This window comes from Mustela erminea, chromosome 4 (assembly GCF_009829155.1).
Source record: "Mustela erminea isolate mMusErm1 chromosome 4, mMusErm1.Pri, whole genome shotgun sequence".
In the NCBI taxonomy this organism is placed as follows: Eukaryota; Metazoa; Chordata; class Mammalia; order Carnivora; family Mustelidae; genus Mustela; species Mustela erminea.
In genome coordinates this window covers 110,870,890-110,896,274 of record NC_045617.1, presented here as the reverse complement: position 1 = coordinate 110,896,274, position 25,385 = coordinate 110,870,890, and the positions used below count along the sequence as shown (strand labels likewise).

Here is a 25,385-nt window from a genome sequence, read left to right as displayed (position 1 = left end):
AGCCTAACATTATTCAGTGTATGGGAAACTTGGCTCTAATTGTTTCAACAGACAATGAGTAAAATGATCACTCAGAAAAATGTGTCATGAAAATCTGGTAAATAACTAAACATAAAGAGCAAATCTGTGTATTTTTGCATGTTGAATTGAAAGATATACCTTTTTCTACTGGGTTCCATTCACATAGTCTAATTAATAAGTAAAGCAATAAGATATATGTATTTTATTCCTCTGTACTTATATGGCATGTACACTAAACTTCTATGTACCTTATTATCTTATAAAAATGGCTTAAGTAGACTATTCTATCAGATAAGACAATTAATTATTCCAGTACATTTCTTGAACCTTTATTACTTACTAAGCACTATTCTGGAGTTTCAACAGAAGGGAAGATTTAAAAGAATTCAGACAGTAAAGTTAGCCAGGTTGCTGTTTAGTAAATATTTGTTCAGTGACTAAAACAAAGACATCACCCTTGTCCTTTAACAGACTTATTCTTATTTAACAGATCTATCATTGGTACAGTTACTAATTCAACTTTATGGAGTAGTTTTTTGATAAGAAGAAGAAGTTAAAAAACAAGCCTGAGAATGCTTAGTTACATTATTTTACTATATAAAATACAAGGAAGTGAGAAGTAAATGCTTATTTTTCTCCTTTGAAATAGTACTTAAACATTTTATTCTGAGTGTTCCATTGTTATTATTTCTGGTCTAAATGTGAATATTGTTTCCCTATAGTCATTTACCTAATTACTTTATACATAGAATGTATGAGTGGATACACATATTCATAAACTTTATAGGAAGATTGTTAAGGGCTTTAAGCAAAATAATACGTCAGAACTGCACAATTCTACTTTACTACAATAAAGACAAGGAATTTTTGAAGTTGGAAAAAACCTTTGAGTTTAACCGTACAATACACACACAAAAAAGCCAATGACTTGCCCCCAAATTTGAATCTATTTGTGTCACAGGTGGTACTAGGGGAGCCACTGCTCTGGACTATTCCCTGCTTTATCCATTAAATCATTCCCAATATACCTATTAGTCTACCCTAAATAAATTTTCAACACCCTTGACTTAAATTTATGGAACATGGGATAACCTGGCTAGGTGCGAGTGAAACCTATGATATTATGCAAAACAAGATTAATCATAATGCAACTTTGTTAGGCATGTGGGAGAAAAACTAATTCATAATCTGAACTATTTTATGTTGAATATTTTTTTGCATTCACTATATCCCTCAGCAGCAAATAGGGTGAATACTGCACACAGGTGTTTATTTATTTATTTAGTGCTTATATTTCAAGGCTGACCTGAAGGCAGACAATTTCTGAGTGACTGGATAAGTTTATAAATTCTTTGTTATGTGAGCTTAGAATTAAAATCCAAGTCCTCTGATTTTAAGTTAGTGTCTAATCTAGAGTTCTTAAAAGATTAGCTTCTTACAAATGAATCCCCTATGAAAATATGGGTCTAACTTGGAGTATCTGTGTATATTGGACTTCACCACATTTCTTTTCAAAGGAACAGCATACACAACGTTAGAGGATGTGTAAGTATAAATCTATTTTATCTGTAATTGTGCACACCAATGTGTTTTAACAAAACCAGTGGAAAAGTTCAGAGTAAACTCATTAGTTTTGAAAATCTGTTATTGGTAGAACAAAAGCAAACACAGACCAATTCAAATTCAGAAAGCCCAGATTCCATCCAGAGAAGAAGGGAATTAAAGAAAACTCAACTTTCCAGAGATGTCTCTTTGGTTGAAGGAGAGCCTGTGTTGCTGCTAGAGATTTACCGACTGTATTAATAATTTGCTGCACATGGAGAGATTTTCTCCAAAGAATCATGACTAGTCACTGCCGCTGCAGAAAACTTGGTTGCTTCATTGCAAGGCATTTTTTCTGCTGGACTGAACTCTAATTGTGTTTATTCTTGAGACTATTTGTTATGCTCCTGGTATAACTGTACACATCATTCACAGACTTTCCTCCCTAAAAACTTGAAGCTTTATTCATAAGGGTGTGAGTAAGAGCTCACTGCAAATGTGCCTATGTTTAACTAAAACAAAAAGGAAAAAAACTGGGTCTCCGTTATCCAGGAGTTGGGGTGGAGGAAACAGGTCTTCATGAGTGATATAGCATCGCTATCCAAGTAGGTGTGAATGATGTTTTCGGTGAGATCCGGTAAAGTAGTTAAGACAATAGAGCAAATACATTAACGTTTATAGAATTGCTATGTGTACTTGTTTCTTTTTATGTCTGGGAGGGAAGAAATCAATGGATTTCTTCCAGAAATAGTCCTCTAATTCAACAACAGCATTTTTCTTAATGTAGCTATAATTGAATATTTATTTAGAGGCAAATTGAGATCCTGTGCAAGTGAAGAACAAAGCATGCATTCCCAGTCATCGTGGCATTCCTTTAATTTCATGTAATGTTGATGAACAGTACCATTAAGTGCAAATAAAGAGAGAAGATAGATTAATTTTACAACAACCCATTCTACTACAGAGACTTGAATTTTTTCTTTTCCTGATTTTTTTTTTTTCCTTAGTCTTAAGGCAAGTCATGATTAATTACAAAAGAATTGCAGGGGTATAATCAGAGACCAAAATTGTCTTTTCTAGTTGTTTTGAAGTGCATAATATGCTAATAAGCTGTTCATTAAATGAGTATTTTCTATTTAATTTAAGAAAAAGCCCTTTGTATTAACAAAGCTTGTTTGACTATTTTCATAGAATGAGCTAGAGTCACATTTTTGGAATAATTTACAAAGATTATAACAGCTTATTACTTCGTAGCTTACCTCAAAGTGGGCAAAATTAGATCTAAGTTTTTGTACAGGACTGCTCCAAGAACAAATACTGATGATTCATCTGATTCTAGAAAAAATGAAATTAAAAATATTAGTGAAACTACAAGAAAAATACTGTCTTCTAAAACTTTAATCTGCTCGTTATGAGGGGATTCCAGTACTTGCTGATGCAAAGCTGAGTAGAAGAAATGCCTTCCTAACCATGCATGGGGCAGATTAGCCCACACACTGTACATATTAACGGTAGCTCACTAATATGGGTCATGTGAAGTAACCTTCCTTCACCAGGCTGAGACAGGAGGCTACTGTTGTTGCAGCTAAGGAGTTTCAATTCCCAACGATATGGGGAAAGAGAGATTATTTTCTTTTGGAGCTCTAAGCAGGAAGGTCAAAGTCGCCAAGGTAAAAAGGAAGACTACAATGTGGCTGTCAAAAGTAGTCATTCATTTGAGAGGCTGCTGAAGATGTTCTCAAAACTGAATTTTTTCTCAAATTTGTTTTTATATACCACAATAATATCTACAAACCAAAGCAAAAGTGAGGAAGAAGTAAAAAACGCTGTGGAAAATGCAACACATTTCCATACCTAAAATTAAAATATTAGGCCACATACTTTACACTGAGATAAAACTGTCAATCCTGAAACTTAACCATGCGAAGCTCAGGTCTAGAATTTGCACTTGTATTTTTTTCCCCATTTTAATAGATCCATTCCTCCAATAAATTCAGATTTAAAAATCAAGTGTCCATTTTCTATATTTATAAAATTAGTTTACAATCATGATCGTAGACTGTTACCAAGTCGCTTGATGCAAGCAGATTTATATCTAGTGTACTCTTAAACCAACTTATTAGAAATATTTTGTTCAAAGCTCAAATTACTTCACATACTTACCTTTTGATGACACAGGAGTAAAAATGCTTTTTGGAATGACGACTCTATCTTCTGAGTTTCTTGCCCAGTCAACCATTCCCTTTCGTCCTTTCATTGGGAAGTTGATGTCTGTTAGAACAGAGGCTGCCGGAAGCTTCTGAATGCTAGCCACTAGTAGGAAAGAAGTAATAATGTTAACTAAGATCTTTCAGTGTAATCAAAATGGACCAAATTAAACCTTGCAGTATATTCAAAATAAAAATCTGAGCCAAAATTATATTTATCAGAACCACAAAACAGACTTATTTCCTATTATTGGACAACATTCATGAGGGTTGCCAATTTTTTTTACCTACAATCTAGGTTTCTGTTGCTTTCCAAGAAGAATCAGGAACTGACGGTCAATGGAGTATATTCTGAGAGGACCAGCATGTGCTGCCACTGGTTGTTCATGGCTGACTCCCATTCCAATTGTCAGAAGTCCATACTATATTTTTTGCTAAATATTTTGATTAACACACTTGGTCCGGAGGCAGAAATTTGCATTTAAATCTGAACTTTGTCTTCTGAACACATTTTCTGCATTTACATCGGAATGTTATCTTTGGAGCAAATTTTTCATGGATTAAAGGGGTTACCATGAAGGCATGGAAAGCAAAGCTGTACTGATTGGTCTTGGAAAGAGAAATGCCATAATCCCAATAATAAGAGCGCCAGTAATGCCATAACCACAGAGCCCATATAATATGCCGAAAGAGTTATCAAATAGATCAATAACACAAAACTTTGAAAACATCCACCACAATTGAAAGTAATAAATGTATACTTTGGAGAATCTTATCTTTACTTGCAATAAGTATTTTAAATATATATTGAAAAAAATCATGAATGATGTTTGGTAATGCTTAAATGTATTTTTTTGTTACATGTAACAATTACACACACATAGATATGTCATAAAACTACAATGATAAATACTTAAGTGCTTATTGATTATATACATTTCCAGTTAAGAAGTGTAATTTGTATAACTTTTACATAGGTCCATACTTGTTCTACATTAAATCTTCAGGTGTCCCACGGAGGATTTAAACAGAAAGATAATGAAGAAAACTATAAAAACTACTATAAAAGTAAGCTAAAGTAAGAAACCATTCAGCTCCTCATAAATTAATTTCACTCTGAAGAAACTTGTAATTTAAACCCAGAGAATGAAAATTAAGAATTTAACAATATTAGTTGTATAAATATATTGCATCACTGGCTTAGTTCCAAATTGAAATGGTTATGTATTATTGTACTTTACTAAAGCTCTTTCAGACTATTATAGACATCCATTATCAGCATAAGATGGAATTTCATATGGCCTGTAATTTGACATAATAAGCTTTAGAAAGGATTTTGTTTCTAAATGTTGAAGGAAAGAGGGTGCTGAGTAACACATACATTCATTATGGATGTTAAATGCTGTTTTTGGATAACAGCTATAATTATTTTAGTTTCTTTAATTTTCCAAACAATATAGTCTTTGTTGTACATAAATAACCCAGTTCACATGTGTCCTTGAAGGGTCCCAATCCTCCACTGCAGAAAGATGGACAGGTCAGCAAATTGGCAGCACATTCTATCTTAAGGGTCATATAAGCTTTATTCAAGCTGCAAAACTAAGTTCATCTGCTTCCAAATCCCTTGATTCTAACTTTGGCTTTTTTGGATGAAATTTATTTCACCCCTTTGCTCCAAAAACTAATGAAAAGAAATGAAGATTTTTCTGACTGCCACACAACTGGTTTCTGTTGTAAAGGAAAATAAACAAGAGATAAATTGTTGGACCCTGAAGTCTAATAATTCATCTGTTTCTATATACCTTGGATAGAAAGCAAAAAATCAAATGAACAAAAAGAAGAAATAACAAGTGGAGGAAGCACATTCTGTACCAACTCTATCACTTTATCTTGGATAAATTCTAGTCTAATATTATACCCTTAAATACACAATAATGATATAATTATACATGCTTGTATCTCCCATGATGGAATGCATTCATTCTTCAATTAAAGGCACATTAGTTATTAAGTTATGACTATATAGATTAGATTATAATTTTGAACATAGTCTAGATGAAAGAAATATAAAAATCAATTGAGACCACTATTTTGTGCAAAAAGTCCTTTGAATTGCAGACTTGAGCATAAGGAGGACATAAAAACAAACACCCATTCCTTGATTTTAGTAGAAATGTAGTTCTTTTTTTTTTTTTAAGATTTTATTTGTTTAATTGACAGACAGAGATCACAAGTAGGCAGAGAAGCAGGCAGAGAGATAAAGGAGGAAACAGGCTCCCTGCTGAGCAGAGAGCCCGATGTGGGGCTGGATCTCAGGACCCTGGGATCATGACCTGAGCCCAAGGTAGAGGCTTTAATCCACTGAGCCACCCAGGTGCCCCAAGAAATGTAGTTCTTAAAGTAAGATGATATTTCCAATAAATGCATTATCAAAAGGGATATGGCTTCATAGACTGATGAGACTCCGATGTTAGCCTTCAAATTGAGTATACATGGTTTTAAAATATGAAGTATTTAAAATTGTACATCTTAACCTTAAAGCTATCTAAGAAGATAGCTTAGATGACACTGTGGTTCTTCGTGACCCTGAGATGATTAACAAGAAAACCTATTTCCATTTAGCAAAAACAGTTTAAAGATGACCTTTATTTTCTCCTTTCAGTCCCTCTACCAGACACTTGGGCCAGTTCCAACCTCAATCCCTCCCCTCCTTCACCAGGTTTAACAATCCAAAACTCTTAAGTAAAATATAGACGCAGTCTGTAAGGAACTGGGAAGCTTGGATGTTAAGTGAATACCAAAGAGGTAAGATTAAAAATGAATGCTTTAAAGTATGCCAAGTTTATACAAATATGTGTCCAGTGCTGACAAAGGAACACAAATGCAAAGCATAAGCGCACAATCTCCATCCTCTGCTTCTGCAGTAATTGCTGCATTAAAACCAGTCATTGTGGGTGGTTAGACAATAGAGCATCTTTCCTCAAAAACTGAGAAAATGCCTTTCTTACAGAAGATTAAAGTGCTCAGAAGAAACCATGGAGAACACAATGTCCCTGAACAAATAGGCACGTCTTGAATGCTCCAAGAATTATCCTAAATTCACTGTATCGTGTTTTCATTACAACAACACTAGATTTGATTTCTTATGCAATAAAAATAGGTGACTCATCACTGATAAACCTTGGAGCAAAACCAGCTGCACTTTCATTTTGCAATTTTAAAACTTTCATTTTGAATTTGGATATGTGGCATAAAATTCCTTCTCATCATAAAGGATAAGGAATTCCTGGAGTTAGATCTAAAGGCATATGGGCTGGGTTTTGTTTATGTTTGTTTTGCTTTCCATTCACCAAAGCAGCCAATGTGGAGCTTCTACCCTTGTTCCTGGAGAAAATCATTGAGGTTTTAGCACTTAACCTAATTGAGGTCCTGGAGAATGGCAGCTCTGTCATGTAATGTCATGCCGGGTAATGTATCCACATTACATTTTGTATGGTCCACATACAAAAGTTGGAGTTAGTTCATTTGATGCATCAGTTGCTTCATGGACCAGAATGGAATGCACGTAGAAGGAAAAGACGAGAGAGCCAAGGGGCGTGCATGAATGCTAGAGGAATCAGCACAATGGGCAGATGAAGGCCAACAGAGGAAAATCACAGCTACCAGAATGGCTCAAGTGACTCTGGATCTGGGCCTGGGATTTAAATCTTGGGATTTTAGGGTAACCATAATGGCCTGTGGGTTTTTTTTGGGGGGGGGCAGTCCCAGTTTACCTCCGCTGTTTTGGGTAATTGAGGTTATGCATTTAAAACTTTATATTGAATACATACACATAACCAAAGGCAAGACTTGCACTTAAAATAGAGCCGATCCTTTAGTACTTCAATGTGCCACCCAGGGAGCTGAGGGTTCCTTTTAACTCTCTCTTTCCTTCCTTCCTCCCTCTTTTCTTCCCTCTCCCTCTCCTCCTCCTCCTCCATCTTATTCTCCTCCTTCCTCCCCCTCCACCCCGTCTTTCTGTGTGTCTTTGTCTCCAGCTCTCTCTCTCCCTTTCCTTTTTCCAATAGAATCTGCCAAACGGAAGAGGTTGGCGTCTCTGGTTATTTGAGAACCCAAAGTCAGCCAGGCTAAAATTCTCTACTGAAAGGGAAAATCACTGTATCCTCAATGACAAATTCAGTATTCCCACTGCAACCAAGGCCACAGTTTGCAAAGAGAACTTCAAAAGCACGACTTTTATGCAATGACCTAAGCGCTTAGCACAGCAACTCACAGTCTATATAAATGAGTAGAGGAAATTCCCAAGCAAGGGCACCTTAGAATCACAAACAAAAGTAGAGGTGGATACAGAAATAGAAGTTTAAGAGATGCCTTAAGAGGGATATTGATGTTTCCAAAATATTTAAAGTTTGCATCATTTTTCATGTTGATTCAGAGAGAACAACGTACAAATTGGGTCTTGACTCAATATTAGAAAACTGGCTAGTTATCAAAATGGATTTGCTTGTGGAAAACATCACTCAATATTACTAGATGGTCACCTCCACAGTTTTGAAATTCTGTAAGAAAAACGAGGCAGGAAAGGAACGCTGCATTGCGTCAGTGTGTTAGAAAGCAACTATTAGTTTTGTTTGTGTACCAATAGCAAGCTCAGAGGGGCTGAGAAAATCCTGCATTGTAGTGTGATCCCTTGGCATTTATCAGCTTAAAAAGCCAGGTTTTTATATTTGTATAGCAATGCTGGGTGCCTTATAAAATACTGAGACATCTGGAAGGGAAGGGAAGGACAGGGACGTTTATTGAACACTTGACATGACCTCAACATTTGTTAGCTATTCCTTAATTTATTCAACAAGTATTTATCAAATGTATCCTCTGAGTTAGACACTCTTCTTAGCGCAGCACTTAGGCAGGTCCTTTACACGTGTTATCTTGTTTAATATATAGAACAAGATATTGTTCTTATTTAACAATATCTTATTTAATATTTATTTAATATTCAATATTTAAAATATTTAATATTTAAATAATATTCAAATATTATTTAATATTTAAATAATACCCAAATATTATTTAATATTTAAATAATATTCAAATATTATTTTATTTAATATTTAAAACAACCCTAGGAGACGTAATTATTATCAGTATCCTCATTGTTATTATCCCTACATTCATTTCATGAGGAAGTAGACTGTTAAATTGGTAACATTGTGACTCAAGTCTCAGTTTGCCAACTTAGAAGTATATGATTTTGAACTGTGTGGCGCAGTTTGATTTTACCCCAAGAAATTAACAGCAAATTTACTTTGCACTAAATATAAGAGACAGGTGTAATGATTCAATGACAGGAAATAAACTATTCTCACTTGTCCAACAGGAGATCAAAACTGGATACCACTGAAGAATGGTGATTATCAAAAAGGGATATAGACAAATATTTTAGTTTATCTCGCATACTCTCTATGTTCTAACATCTCCACAAAAAGCCATGTTTTAGGATTCTGCAACAGTGAGTGGGGTTTACAGGAAATATTCAGACAGTCAGCTGGACAGATTCTGGTTGTTCTTCTCTCATCTCCCTATTTCTTCCATTTACTGTGTCTCCTTTCCCAAAAGGCTAAGATTTGAACACGGAGGGCCAAAGAGAAAGAAAAGGCTTGCTAGAAAATAGTGTGCAACCATCACTTCCCAGGAAGCAGAGCCACTAGGCCGGGGCGTCCGCAAGGACCACAGTGCTCTAAGAGCGTCCTAGCAGTCGCATCCCACCGTCATCACTGCAGAGGGAATCACCCCCAAGTCCCAGGACCAAGACACAGAGATTTAGAAGAGAAAAATTATTCCCATTAGGAATTACAGGTGTTTCTTTTTCAGAAAAAATTTGGATCCTCTGATTTTAATTTTTTTTTTAAATTTTTACTTAAAGACTTACTTATTTCTTAGAAAGAGAAAGCACACATGTTGGGGCAGGGGCAGAAGGCGAGAGAGAATCCTGAAGCAGACTCCCCATGAAGCAAAGAGCCTGACACACGGGGCTGGATCCCATGACCCTGAGATCATGACCTAAGTGGAAACTGAGAGTCGGCTGCTTAACAGACCCAGCTACCCAGGCGCCCCTAGGATCCTGATTTTTAAAAGTGGACCAACTAGGCAAAAAAGTAACTATGTGGTCTATCGAGGATATTTTTTTCAACTTGTTAGTTTTTAATAAGATATTACGTATATTGAAACTTAAAATAATTAACCATTTTACATAATCCTTTCCAGCATCCATGTAAATTACTTGTGAATCATTAACTTCAAATTCTGTTTTTATCCATTGGTGGCTTTTTTTAATCCAAGGCTGGCAGTCTCAGCACAGAAAGGCACGTACTTATAGCTGCTCATGGTATTTCTGCCAGACTTTAGTGCTTTCCATGGAGGACTCCTTTGGCTTCTTCTCAGGTCACTCCTACTTCCCTAACATGTAGTCATACCTATGCACAGGGTACGTCCACAGCCTACACACGACTCTCGCTGAGGCTGAACTGTCTCAACCAGGAACTGGCAAACTATATCCCACAGGCCAAATCTTTCCTATCTGCTATTTTTGTACAGTCTGCAAGCTAAAAATGGTTTTTCACATTTTTAGATGATTGGAAAAAATCAAAAGAAGAATAATATTTCTGGGCATGTGAAAATTATATGAATTTCAAATTTCAGTGTCTACAAATGAAGTCTTATGGGAACACAGCCACATCCATTCATTCACTTAGAGTCTAGGGCCACTTTCATGCGATGATGGCAGAGTTCAGTAGCTGCACTGAAGACTGGATGGTCCACAAACCCTAAAATATCTACTGTTTGGCCCTTTGCAGAAAAAAGTATGCCTACCTCTGTTCTAGACATGTGATGGAGAAGTTATTTTAAAATAGTACAATTTTTATTTAAAGAGAGACACATTCAGAAAATACATGCATTTCTGTACTTAATTCTGTTACCTATTGTATGTTCTTCCTACTTTTTCTTTCAAGGCTATGCTGAGTATTGTGGGGGGAAATTTAAGCTGATTACACCATTTTTCTTTCAGTTTTCAGAGTATGTTTTGCGGTCTTTTAGAGACAGATACTTTTTATAAATGTTCATCTTCTCTACCCAAATAGTTCATGATTTTACTACTAATATAAAGGCAAAATAAAGTGTGATATGGGAAGTCATTTTTGCATGAATACCTGAATAGTAAAAAGAAAAATGATATAGAAATGTCTTAATGGGGCTCCTGGGTGGCTCAGTTAGTTGAGCATTAGACTCTTGGTTTTGGCTCAGGTCATGATCTCAAGGCATGAGATCCAGCCCCATGTTGGGCTCTGCCCTCAGTGTGGACTCTGCCTGAGATTCTCTTCCCCCTTGGCCCCTTCCCTTACTGGTGCATGTGCTCTCTCTCTGTCCAATAAAATAAATAAATAAAATATTTTTAAAATGAAGAAAATGCTTTAGGGAAAAAAGTCTCCCTCTTCTTCAAATAGAGAAATTAAGAATAGAATTCCTCCAGAGGAAGGAGCATCAGATGATAATTAACTAAGTATTGAATAAGAGAGAGGAGAGAATTTTCTTTTGTACATGCAACATTACTGACTTGTTTCTCTTTACATACACATGTATGCATATGTGTTTATAATATGTTGTTTCGATAATGCAAGGAGTTTTCAATCTTACTAGCAAAGAATTAAGGCAAGGACCTATTAGGAATTGGGCACCAATATAGGCAGCAAAAAGCAACTGAAACCAACCATCCAAGAGCTTTCCAAGGTAGTGATTCATCTACTCCCAGAAAAGTGAAGCAAAGATCAATGTGAAGGGATAAGAAGGGGAAAGAGATCACTACAGACTCACAAGTTCGTTTTGGAAATTCATTCATCCAACAAATCTCTATTGAGCCCTGGGAATGTTCCAAGATCCATCTTACTACTGATGATTTAGCAAGTGACCAAGAGACGTGAAGTCTTGGCCTTGAAAGAGCTCATTGTCTAGTAGGGAATACACACGGTTAATAAGGGAGCAGATCTCCAGATGAGGCTAGACTGTGAGAGTATGAAAGAAGTAAAGGATGACATGGAATATGATTGGTTGGCGAAAGAGGCCTCCTTGAAGAGGTGCTGTCTGGCTGTTGTTTGACAGGGAGGAGGACACTGCCTGTGCAAACCCAAAGCCTGGAAAAGGCCTGTAATGTTCCAGAACTATCAGAATAGTAGCTTCTGGGCAGGAGGAATGACATGAATCTTTAAAGGCACAAGGTGAGGAAACTTAATATGCTCTAGAGAAATAGTAATATTTCTATTAGGGCAAAAAAGTTTAGACAGAAAAATAGTAAGACAAAAAGCTAAATATGATATTGTAGGCTAAGAGAGCTGAAGCATGATCAAATTTAGAATTTGAAGATATAAGTTAGATGCCTCCTAATTATAAGTAATAATTGATGATGTTGGCATGGATAAGTCCTCCTGAAGAGAGAATAGAAAGGGCAGATTAATTTATTCAACAAATATTAATTGAACACCTATTACCTGCCAGGCACAGTTATGGGCACTGAAAATACACCAGTGAACAAAAAAGTTAAATTTCTTGCTCTCATGGGACTGGCGTGGTATCTCCGGGGGAGACAGACAAGGAACAAATACAACTAGATAGAATATAATGGATGTGATTAGGAAATAATAAGTGTGGTTGGGAATTTTTATAAAGGAAAGCTTCTTTGGTTAGCGGGCATTTGTGCAATAATCTGTAAGAAGTGAGATGGTGAGCTGTGCAGATATTAAGGAGATGACAGAAAAAAAAAGACTAAGAAATGTAGTTTGGGAAAGCCTCACTTTAAGGGGGTAAAGAGAAAGACACCAGAAATAAATGGAGAGAGAGAAGAAGACTGCAATATTGAACTAACTTAGGAACGGAGAGCTGCATGTTAATAAGGAGAAAGTATCTTTAAGGGGAGTCAAAGTTTTATAAAGATTATGGAGACGAGCCATTGGTTTGGTGTGAAACCATACTCTAAGATTAGTTTCAGGCCATGCTCTCTTGCACAGGTTGGCAAACTTTTTATACAAAAGGCCCAAAAGTAAAAGTTTCAGCTTTGTGGGCTAAGCAATTACCCAGTTTTGCTGCTGTGATATGAAAGCAACCACAGACAACTCATAAATGAACGATCATGCAAGGAAATGTGGTGTTTAATCATGTAATAAAAATGTCTTGGGGCGCCTGTGTGGCTCAGTGGGTTAAAGCCTCTGCCTTCGGCTCAGGTCATGATCCCAGGGTCCTGGGATTGAGCCCCGCATCAGGCTCTCTGCTCGGCAGGGAGCCTGCTTCCTCCTCTCTCTCTGCCTGCCTCTCTTCCTACTTGTGATCTCTCTCTATCAAATAAATAAATAAAATTAAATTTAAAAAAATGTCTTGTGTGACCAGTATTGTGGTTTTTTTTTTTAATTCCGCAAATGTTTATTGGGCAGAACTCTTGATTTCCCAACACTAAAGCACTTTCTTGCCCAGTGTCACCTACCTTAATAGAAGGTGCCACTGTCTATTCAAATGTTCACACCAAAAACCTGAAGGCCATCTTTACTTCTGGTTTTCCTTTGCCTCCTATGACCCATCCATTGACACGTCCTCTCAGTTTTATTTGCAGAACGTGTCATAAATCCCCATATTTCTATCTCCATTCCATTACCCTCTACCAGAATCTACAAACTGAGCTAACTCAAGAGTTGTATAACTGGCTTCCTTGATTCCACTCTTTTTCTCTGAATTGCTTCTTCTCTCAGAAACTAGAGTTATCTTTAAAAAAAAAAAAATCAGATCATGTTGTTCCCTTACTTGAAATAATTCAATAGCTTGCCAGTGCTCTTAGAATAAAATCCAAATCTTACACAATGGCTTACAAGGCTTTGCATGGCTTGGCTTCTGCCTCTCTCTGTGGTCACATTATACATAGTTGCTTGTTTACTGACCCAGATCAAGTTGTACAGGTCTTTTCTTTTCCACCACAGGACTTTTTCTTTCTAACTAAAAGAGTATTTTCTATTCTTATCCTTGAGTCTCTGCTAACTTGGATCTGTTTTAACTGCCCTATCTAAAGAAATCCACCCAGCCCCCCATCATTCCTCTCTATGATATCACCTTGTTTATTTTCTTTATGACCCTATTCATAGTTGAACATTGTCTAGCTTATGTACTCCATGTGTTTATCATTTGTTTCCTATACTAGACCATAAACTCTCAAAGGAAAAGTATTTTCCATATTTACCACCATATGTTAGGATCCTAACATACAGTAGGTCTAACACAACTCCCCCCATATTTCTTTTCTTTTCTTTTTTTTTTTAAGGAATGAAGTTTACCAAAGACTCAAAAGAGGAAACTGGGGCTTAATGTGGCAACTTTGGGCCCTTAAAACTAAAAGACATAGTTTTCCAACTATCTCATGATCTTTGGCAAATTATTTAATTGCTCGTTATGTGTGTGTATGTGTGTGTGTGTGTATAATATATATATATATATATATATATATATATATATGTAAAAATCCATAGTCTTTCATGAGGATTCTGCTGAAGTTCATTCCCTACACATAGTTAGACACAATCTATGTCAATTCCCTTTTATCTTTTATCTCAACCATCCTCTGCCTTGTGTAAAAGATAGTGGAAAATTAAAAAAGAAAAAGTCCTTACGTAGAAAAAGATTACAATCTAGTAAGACATCTGTTTTAGGCAAATATCTTAAGTATAAGCAGAATGGGTCATAAGAATGTTTCTTCTGAACTCCAAACCTGTCTACTGAACTGTTCAAATGAATGTCTTTAGGAATCTTAAACGTAGCATATCTGAAGCTTAGTTCTTGATTTCTACTCGCCCTTCATCTAAATATGGTTTCCGTATATAGTCTTCCCCATATCTATCAAGTGTACTTCCATCCAACCTTCCCCCAAGACAGAAAACAGGAAGTTATCCTTGACATGTCCATATCCTCATCCCCAGAATCTCATTCATCACTGCACTTGCCATTTCTCTTCCAAAACACACCTTAAAGTTGTTTTTTTTAATCTCTGTTTTGACTGCTACACAATCTTCCACCAAATGTTTAAATAAAAACTCACTATATTTATTGCTTCCATTCTTGTGCCTTTCCTACACACTTTCCACACTACAGTGAGAAGATTTTTGAAGCAGAGTTGAATCATGTTACTCTCCAATGAGTTCCTGTTACACTTGTATAAGATACAAAATTCTTCTGGGGGTCTCCATGACCTGATGTCCTCTCAGTGTTAGCTCATGACTTTTTCCATTTACAACTGCTGTCCAGTCATACATGTTCTTTCATTTCATATCAACCCCTCCATTGGTTAATTATTATTCAAGTGTTAGCTTGAATTCTTTTTCAGGTCTTAACTTGAATGCCAAGAAGAACTTTCTAGCACCGAGCAACCACTGACCCCATACCTAAGCGAGAAATCTTGGTTAGTCTCTCTTATGTCATTTACCACAATTTAAATATGTCTATGAATTTATTTATTTATGTACATGCATTTTGGTTTTAAAAGTTGTTTTTCCTTCTATTTTCCCTTACACAATAATACAAATTATATATTCATTCATTCATCTAATAAGTTTCATATTTAAAAACTTAACATCTTCCCCACTGGAATGTAACCTCCATAAGGACAAAGACCAGGCATACTGGGTTCATCTTTTTGTGTCCAGAAGGTAATTGGTACTGGGCAGTCACTTAATAAATATTGATTTAGTATAATGAAAGAAGAAATGAAGAGCAAAAGACTAATTTTAACTGGGAAAAGGGGACTGGACAAGGTTAAGCACATGACTCTAAGAAATGTAAATAAGAACAAAGAGGTGATTTCAAGTTGTTCATAGATATTCAGCCACTTCTGGGCACCTCGGTAGCTCAGTCAGTTGACTGTCCGACCCTTGGTTTCAGTTCAGGTCATGATCTCAGGGTCATGAGACTGAGCCCCCTGTGGGGCTCTGTGGTCAGAAGGGAATCTTCTTGAGATTCTCTCCTTCTCCCTCTGTCCCTCCCCCAACTTGTGCATGTTCACAAGTATACTCTCTCTCTTTCTCAAGTAAATAAATAATCCCCCCTTCAAAAAAAGAGAGAGACAGAGAGAGAAATTTAGCCACTTCACCTTACCAAAAAGAAACCATTGACCTTATGCATTTTGCAAAATAGGGAGAACAGAAGCTAGACATGTGTGCCTAACCTAATGTAATTTTTTGAAGAAAAAGCAGGAACAAATAGCAGTAGCAAGAGACCATCTACTGAGCAGTTAGATACCAGCAATAGTATGTTACCTCACTTGGCTCCACAACACTCTGAACCAAATACAATTAATCCCATTTTGCAGACTAGTTTTGGATCCTTATGTTGCAAAGCACTCTAGTCCTCATGGAGTTATAGTAATGATTCATGAATTCACAGTCAGAATATAAACAAACTAAAGAATGACTGGTGGAAAAAGGTAACATGAGCTCTGTATCTGTGAACCTCACTCCTTTCTCATCAAGGCCAGAAAATGTCTTCAAACCAAAAAAACAAACAAACAAAAAACAAAAAATCCCCAAGCAACCAATAATTTACTCTTCCTCCCCACACACACGCATGCACAAACACAAAAAAACACACACTCTGTGATTAAATCGAATGCTCTATTTCATTAGAATTTATATGTAGTTTAAAAAGGCATACCAATAAATTACAGTTTTCTTTCACCTATATTGTATAAATTATATTAACATATTTACTTTTCTGTTAAGAAATTAGTATTTAAAATGTAAATATTCCATATTTCTAATATGCCAGGATATTTTTAAAATATTATTTTTAGAATTAATTTTTTAGAATAAATAAAAGACTTTTAGAATAAATTTTAAAGATGGTAGAGGTTACCCTCTTTAGTAAGAATATTATTATATTTTAGGAAAAAAATTTTAAAAAAGGAAAGAGGGAAAGTTAAAGATAATTGAGTAATGAGTTTGGGCGAAGTAAAAGGAGACTACTTAGAAAAAAGGGAAGCAGGGATTAATGTTCCTAAATAACAAGACAGATTCTTTGAAAAGAGGAAGGTTCATATTTCAAAATGTAATAAAGTAGTCCAAATGGGTATTGAAGATCATTATTAAAACATTTTTAGTGGCAAAGAAAATGTTTCAGTGTCTTAGTCTCAATTATATCCCTCTATATTCCTATTGCATTTTAGAACCTTATTTCAGAATATAGATGGATATATAACCTATTATCCGATATAAACCATTCCTTTATGAACTATTTAGTTCCTACAACTACAACATTCTATTTTGTAGTTATCAGCTAAGACCTGAATAAAATATTTTCCAATATATAAAGTTATATAGGCTTTAAAGCTTATTATTGGATATTTAATTCAGCTTAATTTTTCTTAAAAAGCATCTTCGCATTTTGACATAACTTAAAAATAAGACAAAACAAAAACAAAAAACACTATTTTTCCCCTAAGCCCAGAATATAAATTTTATTTTTTATTTATTTTTTTTTTCATTTATTATTTTCAGCATAACAATATCACTATTTTTTCACCACACCCAGTGCTCCATGCAATCTGTGCCATCTATAATATCCACCACCTGGTACCCCGACCTCCCACCCCCCCGCCACTTCAAACCCCTCAGATTGTTTTTCAGAGTCCATAGTCTCTCATGATTCACCTCCCCTTCCAATTTACCCCAACCCCCTTCTTTCTAACTCCCCATGTCCTCTATGCTTATTGTTATGCTCCACAAATAAGTGAAACCATATGATAATTGACTCTCTCTGCTTGACTTATTTCACTCAGCATAATCTCTTCCAGTTCCGTCCATGTTGCTACAAAAGTTGGGTATTCGTCCTTTCTGATGGAGGCATAATACTCCATAGTGTATATGGACCACATCTTCCTTATCCATTCATCCGTTGAAGAGAACAAAGAGGCAACCCACGGAATGGGAGAAGATATTTGCAAATGACAGTACAGATAAAAGGTTGATATCCCGGATCTATAATGAAGTCCTCAAACTCAACACACACAAAACAGACAATCATATCAAAAAATGGGCAGAAGATATGAACAGAGACTTCTCCAATGAAGACATACAAATGGCTATCAGACACATGAAAAAATGTTCATCATCACTAGCCATCAGGGAGATTCAAATTAAAACTACATTGAGATATCACCTTACACCAGTTAGAATGGCCAAAATTAGCAAGACAGGAAACAACATGTGTTGGAGGGGATGTGGAGAAAGGGGAACCCTCTTACACTGTTGGTGAAAATGCAAGTTGGTGCAGCCTCTTTGGAGAACAGTGTGGAGATTCCTCAAGAAATTAAAAATAGAACTTCCCTATGACCCTGCCATTGCACTCCTGGGTATATACCCCAAAGATACAGATGTAGTGAAAAGAAGGGCCATCTGTACCCCAATGTTTATAGCAGCAATGGCCACGGTCACCAAACTGTAGAAAGAACCAAGATGCCCTTCAATGGATGAATGGATAAGGAAGATGTCCATATTTTTTATTTTTTTTAAGATTTTATTTATTTATTTGACAGAGAGAGACACAGCGAGAGAGAGAAAGCACAAGCGGGGGGAGTGGGAGCTGGAGAAACAGGTTTCTTGATGAGAAGGGAATCCGATGCGGGGCTTAATCCCAGGACCCAGGTATCACAACCTGAGCCCAGGGCAGATGTTTAATGACTCAGCCACCCAGGAGACTCCAGAGTATAAATTTTCATAGTATCGGAAACAACTACATTTCATGGTATCGGAAACAACTGTACTAATAAATATTTTAGAACATACACACACAACCATACCCACTCACACCCACTCTCTCATATTCATATGTCAAAAACTAAAACAGGGGGCACCTGGGTGGCTCAGTGGGTTAAAGCCTCTGCCTTCGGCTCAGGTCATGATCCCAGGGTCCTAAGATCGAGAGCCCCGCGTCGGGCTCTCTGCTCGGCAGGGAGCCTGCTTCCTCCTCTCTCTCTCTCTGCCTGCCTCTCTGCCTACTTGTGATCTCTGTCTGTCAAATAAATAAATAAAATCTTTAAAAAAAAAAAAGAACTAAAACAGAAGATTGGATTAAAGAAAATACATTAAACTAGCCACATAAGAGTAATTATATTCCTAACGTTAAAACTCTTCTTATGAAAAATGTAAGTAGGCAGCATAAAGCAGAAAAATATTTTTGACTGTTTAGAAGACATTATTTAAAGACAAAAGAGGCTAATTCACTTATGAATTCACAGGTTACAGTTATGCTATAGAATTATTTGATGCATCCATAGGGATAATTGATACAGCTGGGTAAACTACAGGGGATGCATTACATATCAAGGAGAGGAAGTTATGAAATTAAATCAGAAAAGATCCTCTGTGTTAATCATTCAGAGAATGAGGATCTGACTACTGACTAATAAAAACAAGAAAGAGAAGAGGAGCTCCCGAAGACAGAAAAATGTAAATACCATTGGAATGTTTGGGGGCCTACAGAGTCATTTTGCTACAAACGACAACTGGTAACAAACTCATTTTAAAATAGACAAAGCACAAATAGTTTTCTAGATTTAATTATATTATCTGTCTAGGAGTCTGAGATCCTGGTTTGCTTTGTGAAATAAACAGTAAGCATACCATTGCGATTAGAAAAAACAAACAGAAATGCAGGGTATTAAATTTAGGTAAGAACTTTAGCAGTTCCCTGGAGGAAGGGAGTGTGGCTACTGGTGACTGAGTTGCATGACCACACATTCAATCAGGAGCAGAACCCATATTTGACCCTATATTTATCCACTACCAATTACCAAGAGCCTAGTACACGCCAGATGCTAAATAGATATTATATTTAATCTTTATAATAACACTTTAGGGAAGATATTATTATCTATACTTTAGAAAGGAGCCAACTGAGGGATTTAGAAATGAAATAACTTGCAGAAGGTCAACTTGTTGTGGTATAATCAAGTTTTGCAGCCAAATGTAGCTCCAAAGTCAGCATGTTTTCCTAAATACTAAATGGCATCCCTGTTAGCACTGACATAAAGAGCACCAGTCTTTAATCTGAGTCATATTTTTCAGTTGTCAAATTCAGTTGTCAAATTCAAATTTATTTGGAATTTAGCAAAATAAGCAATGGAGAAATAACTTAGCATAGAATTCTTGGTATATCCAAATAAAATAAGACTTTTGAAAAGCTGAAGCCATAAAAATAGAAAAAAATTAAAATCAGAGTCTCTTTTCTCTTCACTGGTTATTGTTACAGAGGCTGACCACTATAGCCATAGAGAAAAGCAATTATTGCCATAGAGACAGAATGGAATTGTTTTCGTATTCATACAAACTCACAGCAACTTCCTTCTAATTCACTGAAAAGAAGGCTTGCAGAATGCTAATTTTAGTAATTTCAAAAGCTTATATAAACCAATAGAGATCAGAGGTATTATAACAGTCAAATTTTGTTTTCGGTTGGCTTTAGATTTTGTTTCTATTCTGGTCTGTAAGTGTCTACCAGATCCTGAGGGAATTAACCTCTAACAGGAGAATGTAGGCACACTGGGAAGAGCTATCATTCCAACATGCTTTAGATACAATGTTTTTAGGGAACTAGGGAGTCTCTAGCTCTTAATGCTAATCCCATCTCTAAAAGTCTTCCTCTAGTTGGAGTCCTCTTCCCCTTCTCCTTTTTTTTTTTTTTTTTAAGATTTTATTTTATTTATTTGACAGAGAGAGAAAGAGATCACAAGTAGGCAGAGAGGCAGGCAGATAGAAGGGGGAAGCACGCTCCCTGCTGAGCCGAGAGCCCAACTGGGGCTCAATCCCAGGACCCTGAGATCATGACCTGAGCCCAAGGCAGAGGCTTAACCCACTGAGCCACCCAAGTGCCCCACCCTTCTGGATCTCTTGAACAGAGGGAAAGCACTGTCCCTTTGTGCAAAATTCCTCTCCAGAGCTTCCATAGGGCACAGAAGCCATGAGCAACTTCTTTGCAAAAACTCATGTTCTTTCGCTCTGGGTCCTGGGTGACTCAGTCAGTTAAGTGTAAGTTAAGTGTCCCACTCTTGATTTTGGCCCAGGTCCTGACCTCAGAACTGTGAGACTGAGCCCTCCGCAGTGTCGACTTTGCTTAGGATTCTCTCTCCCTCTCCTTCCTGCGTTCTCTCGCTCTCTCAAAATAAATAAATAAAATCTTAAAAAAACACAAATCTATGTTCTTTATAGAGAGTAATTAAGAAAACTAAAGCCCAAAGTGGTTTTTGAATTATGCATCAGCATGTAAGAACCCATGAATTCTATCTATATTCTCACCTGAAGTTTTGAAATTGTGTTTTTCCATCCAGGACAACTTTCACAAGCTGTGTTCAAGATGTACCACTAAAGCATTTATTTTCACCATCTGTGTTACATGCATTTCATTCTTTAGGCTGCGAACTCTTTCTCACAGGCATTGATAGCGAGGGGAGGAGTCAATGTCTCTTTTGCTTTTTCTACTCATGTCCCAGTTTTGCTGAGAATTACTATGCGCTCAATGGTGTACATTCCCAACTGAAATTTGTGTGACCTCATTAGTTTTCCTTAGACCATGAACATTTTCCCAGCAAATATAAAATCCAAAAGAAATAATGGGTTTTAGAGCCCAAGATTTGGACCTTATCTAGACATTCTCCACTAGACAGTTAGCTGAAAGAATGAAGACTGAATGAGTAACAAGTTCACAAAATTTTCACTGGCTAGGAAATGTTATAAAAGGTTTATTAAAGGTAATCAGGTATTCTTTAAAAAATGTGTAATTGGCCAGAAAACAATTTTTAGATTCCTAATAAAGTAGATATATATGAAAAATATCACTACAAAAGAAAAAAAAGGTCAGAAGTCATTTTACCTTGACCTAAAAATACAGACTACATGAGTAAGATTTCCCCAGAGTAATAATAAAACCACAGTGAACTTCTTTATATAACAGAAGTAGGTTAGAGTGTGGTTGGCTGAACAAGATAATGAAACAAATCTTTAACTTTCAATTACTAAGATGCAAAGGGATAAAGATACATTGATTCTGAATGGGAAGCATTGATGTAGGGCAAATTGTGTGGGTGCCCTTAACACCGTGGCAGCAAGGTTGTTAGGAGTAAATAAGATCATGAATATCTGCGAAAGTGTTAATTTGGGAAATGCTGTATAATTAATATAAGGGATACCTTACCAAATATTTTTTTTTTGAAAGCCTAAGTGACAAAAGAAAAAGCAAAGACATTTTCCTATACATCGTACTCAAATGGTACCTCTGAAAAGAGTTCCTTGGAATAATAGCCCCTTTGTGACACTAGGAAATTTTTACTAAAATATACACTCAAATATTGTATCCGTAAAGAAGTAGGAAAAAAGGCCTTCTAAAGTAGCAAAATGTAGACTCTACTCTCTCGTAACTGTATTTAAGATAGGATAAGAAGCCAAAGCTTTTAAAAATCTGGAGACCAAATGAGAAATTTATAGGAGAGAAACAGAATGAGAGCGAGGAATTGGCATAATACAGGAATAGTGGAGAAAAAGTTTAGGGCATCTGGGTTATTTGAAATGAGAAATAATGGCTATTAACAATGTGTTCTAGTTTGAGTTTTTTAGGGACAAGAATCATTATTTAATGACTACATGAATAATTGTGTCCTTGAATAGACTGTATAAAACAGATTAGATAAGCCTAAAAATATTATGTAACTATTTTCACTGCCATTACCTTCTAGAAGATCACAGGCCTCTGATTATTTGAAGCACTATAATATGATCTATATTTTCTGCTTAAGGTACAGGTTGTAATCATGATACTAGCACTACTACAAATAACACTTTTTTTAAGCTAGAGAGATAAAGGTGTTTTTGCAGAGACATTTCCAATTTAGATACTTTAATGTATTTTTTTTTAAATTAAAGATACATTTTTGTTAAAAAAAAATAAACACCAAACACCACAAAATGGTTTAGAGCTGACCAGTCATGGCTGGACTTAGTTGACCCCTAAATATTTTTCCATTCTTGAGCTACCATGACTTTATAAATAGAAGACACACTAAAATGATGGAGAAAGTAGAATTTATTTCACTTGTTAACCAGCAGCTCAATCTGAGTTATAACTTTAAGAAGTCATTTTAAAGAAAAATTTCATTCTAGCTTTTTTCCAGGGATTCAGATGGTAGAATGATGACAGAAGGCTGATGCCGTCACAGTATAAAATTTCTTATACTGCAGGAACAAGAATGTCTGCTGGACTTAGAAACAAGCATATATAAAACATAAACAGCATGGCGACTATAGTTAACATTACTGTATTATATATTTAAAAGTTGCTAAGAGGGGCACCTGGGTGGTACAGTCATTAAGCGGTTGCCTTTAGCTCAAGTCATGATCCCAGGGTCTTGGGATTAAGCTCCATGTTGGGCTCTTTGCTCAGTGGGGAGTCTGCTTCTCTCCCTCTGCTCCTCCCTTGGGCTCTCTCTCTTTCTTTCTCTTTCAAATAAATAAGTAAATCCTTAAAAAGATAAAAGTTGCTAAGAGAGATCTTTTAAAACGTAATTAATAATTAATTAATTTATGAGAGAACAAGATTGCAAGTCGGGGAGAGGAATGGGAGAAACAGAGGAAGAGAGAGAGAGAGAGAGAGAGAATCTCAAGCAGGCTCCACATTCAGCACAGAGCCTGGCTCCATCCCATGAACCTGAGATCATGAACTGAGCTGAATTCAGGAGTCAGACTCTCAACCGACTGAGCCACCCAGGCACACCATAATGGAGAAGATCTTAAAAGTTCTCATTGTAGGAAAAAAAAAAATTGTAACTAAGTGTAGTGATGAATGTTAACTCAACTTATCATGTTATGATTTCCCAATATATGCAAATACCAAGTCATTATGTGGTACACATAAAACTAATACAATTTATATGTCAACTACATCTTAATAAAAATTTTTAAAAGAATAAGAAAAGAAAAAATAAATAAACTAAGACAAGCTTGCTTTGGATTCTAAGCTTTAGAGACATTTAAATGTTTGCCAAAATAAGTTTTTGACTTTATAGGATACAGATTTAGACATAAATCTATCTTATTTTTGTAGTTGAGTTCTTGCAAGTGTACTGGAGACATTTTCTTGAGCCCTCTCTTTTTTTCACATCCTGTTTCTAACCATTAGTAAGCTCTGTAAGATCAAGCTTTAAAATGTCTCCAGGATCTGACGTCTTCTCACTCTTTCCACTGGCATATGGTCTAAACCAATGAGCTGTCTCATCTGGATACAATAATACAATGCAGTAAACACCCAAGCTGGGTTGGTTGGCTATCTCTGTATAGCCAGTTCTACCCCACTACGGCCTGTTTTCACTCCACATTCAGAATGGTTCTTTTAGGACATAAATAAGATTAGGTCATGTTTCTGCCCACATTTTTCAATGGTTTTGCATCTCATTTAGACCTACCGTCATATACCGTCCACAGGCTGGCTCCCCTCTCCCTTTCTGGTTTCATTTCTTCCCCAGAACCAACTTCAACCTCTTCACCACCCCCTCCTTTAGTGCCTCTACAATATCAGGCAATGGATGCCTCAAGACCTTTTACTTATTGTTTCTTCTGCTTGAAATGTTCTGTCCCCACATATAACTGTGCCTCATACTCTCAAGGCACTCAGGTCTATATTGAAATATCACTACTTTGATTAGAGGTCTTCCATGGCTATCTAGTCTGAAATGACTCTTTTTATTTTCATTCTCTATCCCCTTACCATGGTGGATTGCTTTATTTCTTTTCATATCACTTATAACCACTGGACATGTTAGATGGTACTTGTTTGACTTCTGTCTCTGCTATAAAACATAAGTTCCAGTGCACCTGTGTGGCTCAGTGGGTTAAAGTCTCTGCCTCTAGCTCATGTCATGATCTCAGGGTTCTGGGATCAAGCCCCGCATTGGGCTCTCTGCTCAGCGGGGAGCTGCTTCGCGCACCACCACCACGCCTGCCCCACCTGCCTCTCTGCCTACTTTTGATCTCTGTCTGTCAAATAAAGTAGAACAGAACATGGCACATGTTTATTGAATAAATGTCTAAGGGCTCTTAAAGCCATAGAGCATTATCAATATATTATAATGATACTTGGAAGCACCTAAAATAGAGTTCTCAGTTGGACGGAAGAGGACCCCTGAGTCGTATGTCTTGCTCATCACTAGAGGGTTTGGATACAGCTTTTGTCAGTAATCTCCCCAGCACTTCCACCCCCTTCCAGTGTTCTGGAATAAGAAGATCATAGGAAATATTAAGAGATAATATCTATTAAATGAGAAAAATCAAAGAATTCATAGTGCTGCATTCCATTCCAAATCATAGTTTAAAACTATGTTTGAACTATTTATCTTCTCAAGGGAGTACCACTAAAAAAAAGAAAAAGAAAAAGAAAAGAAAAGAATTAAAAAAAAACCAAAAACACGTATTTTTAGTTTTCCTCTGTGATCTACATAAAGACACCGCAGTTGTTTCACGTGTCTAGCAAGAAAGAGCAGTAGAGAGCCAGAAAGAG

The 25,385-nt window shown here is 36.3% G+C and overlaps 1 protein-coding gene across 5 annotated transcripts in view; it reads right to left on the bottom strand.

The window, feature by feature from the left end:
* Positions 1-25,385, bottom strand: part of ADGRB3 (adhesion G protein-coupled receptor B3) — a 739,102-nt gene that overhangs the window by 320,418 nt on the left and 393,299 nt on the right. For all 5 annotated transcript variants that reach the window (XM_032340376.1, XM_032340375.1, XM_032340373.1 and 2 more), the window contains 2 exons: positions 3,727-3,876; positions 2,823-2,898 (listed from right to left, as the gene is read on the bottom strand). In XM_032340376.1, coding sequence (XP_032196267.1) covers positions 2,823-2,898; positions 3,727-3,876 — 226 coding nt within the window. The remainder of the gene's footprint in view (positions 1-2,822; positions 2,899-3,726; positions 3,877-25,385) is intronic.